We start from the raw sequence: 1,134 nt of genomic DNA on the forward strand, positions 1-1,134 counted from the left end.
ATGCACACATTTTTTATAAACAATTATTCAAAATGCCCCTCGTAAGAATATCCACTCGAATAACAAGTCGACATGACATCGGAACATTTAATACGAATCATATACGGTAAGAATTTATTGGATGGATGATGTCCCCATTGAATTGCCGATTTTTTTATATTGCATAAGTAAAACAAGGCATTCGCACAATATTGAGTAGCCAAACTGACTACGACGAAGCAAAGATATGTTATATATGTAAATACTTTATTTGAGAAAAATAATACGACTAGCATGCAGAAATAAAAAATCTCAATGGAAGTTATTTTGTGGTCCTGAAAAGGACCGATTTGAATACAATTGCTATGCGCTTGTCGAAGAAATATCAACTTAAGCACGCTCGCCACGAATACGTCTGGCCAGTTGGATGTCCTTGGGCATGATTGTGACACGCTTGGCATGGATGGCACACAAGTTGGTATCTTCGAAGAGACCGACCAGATAGGCTTCGCTAGCTTCCTGCAGTGCCATTACTGCCGAGCTCTGGAAACGCAAGTCGGTTTTGAAATCTTGAGCGATTTCACGAACCAACCGCTGGAAAGGCAGTTTGCGGATCAGCAGCTCGGTACTCTTCTGGTAACGACGGATTTCACGCAGGGCAACAGTGCCAGGGCGATAACGATGAGGTTTCTTCACGCCACCGGTTGCTGGAGCACTTTTACGTGCAGCCTTAGTAGCCAGTTGTTTGCGTGGCGCCTTGCCACCAGTGGATTTACGAGCAGTCTGCTTGGTACGAGCCATCTTCAATTTTCACTTCAACGTTTGAAATTCGAATTTACAATAAGCGATCGCAGGCACTGATGCTTGCTTATATAGCATTCTCCTGGCGGAGGGTTGAAACGAGAGCGAGAGCAGCCCGAAGCATGCTATTTCATTTCCCGAGCGAGATGAGCATATCATTCGGACTCACTCGTGCTTCGGTGGTGTTTTGGTATAAATAGGAGTGCGCTTCTATTTACTTCAACATTCGTTTCCAAAGTTCGTAGAGTGAAGCAACGTAGTGAAAAATGACTGGTCGTGGTAAAGGTGGCAAAGTGCAATAACTGAAGTGTAATAGCAACCTTAGAGGACCTACCAGAGTGCGACAGTGCGATA

General features: G+C 43.9%; 1 protein-coding gene across 1 annotated transcript; it reads right to left on the bottom strand.

The window, feature by feature from the left end:
- Positions 1-312: 312 nt before the first annotated feature.
- Positions 313-795, bottom strand: LOC117591718 (histone H3). The gene has a single exon (XM_034285038.1). It carries the CDS (start codon positions 778-780, stop codon positions 370-372), a length of 411 nt encoding a protein of 136 aa, XP_034140929.1. The 5' UTR covers positions 781-795; the 3' UTR covers positions 313-369.
- Positions 796-1,134: the final 339 nt, after the last annotated feature.

Source organism: Drosophila guanche, unplaced genomic scaffold (assembly GCF_900245975.1).
Source record: "Drosophila guanche unplaced genomic scaffold, DGUA_6, whole genome shotgun sequence".
Classification (NCBI taxonomy): Eukaryota; Metazoa; Arthropoda; class Insecta; order Diptera; family Drosophilidae; genus Drosophila; species Drosophila guanche.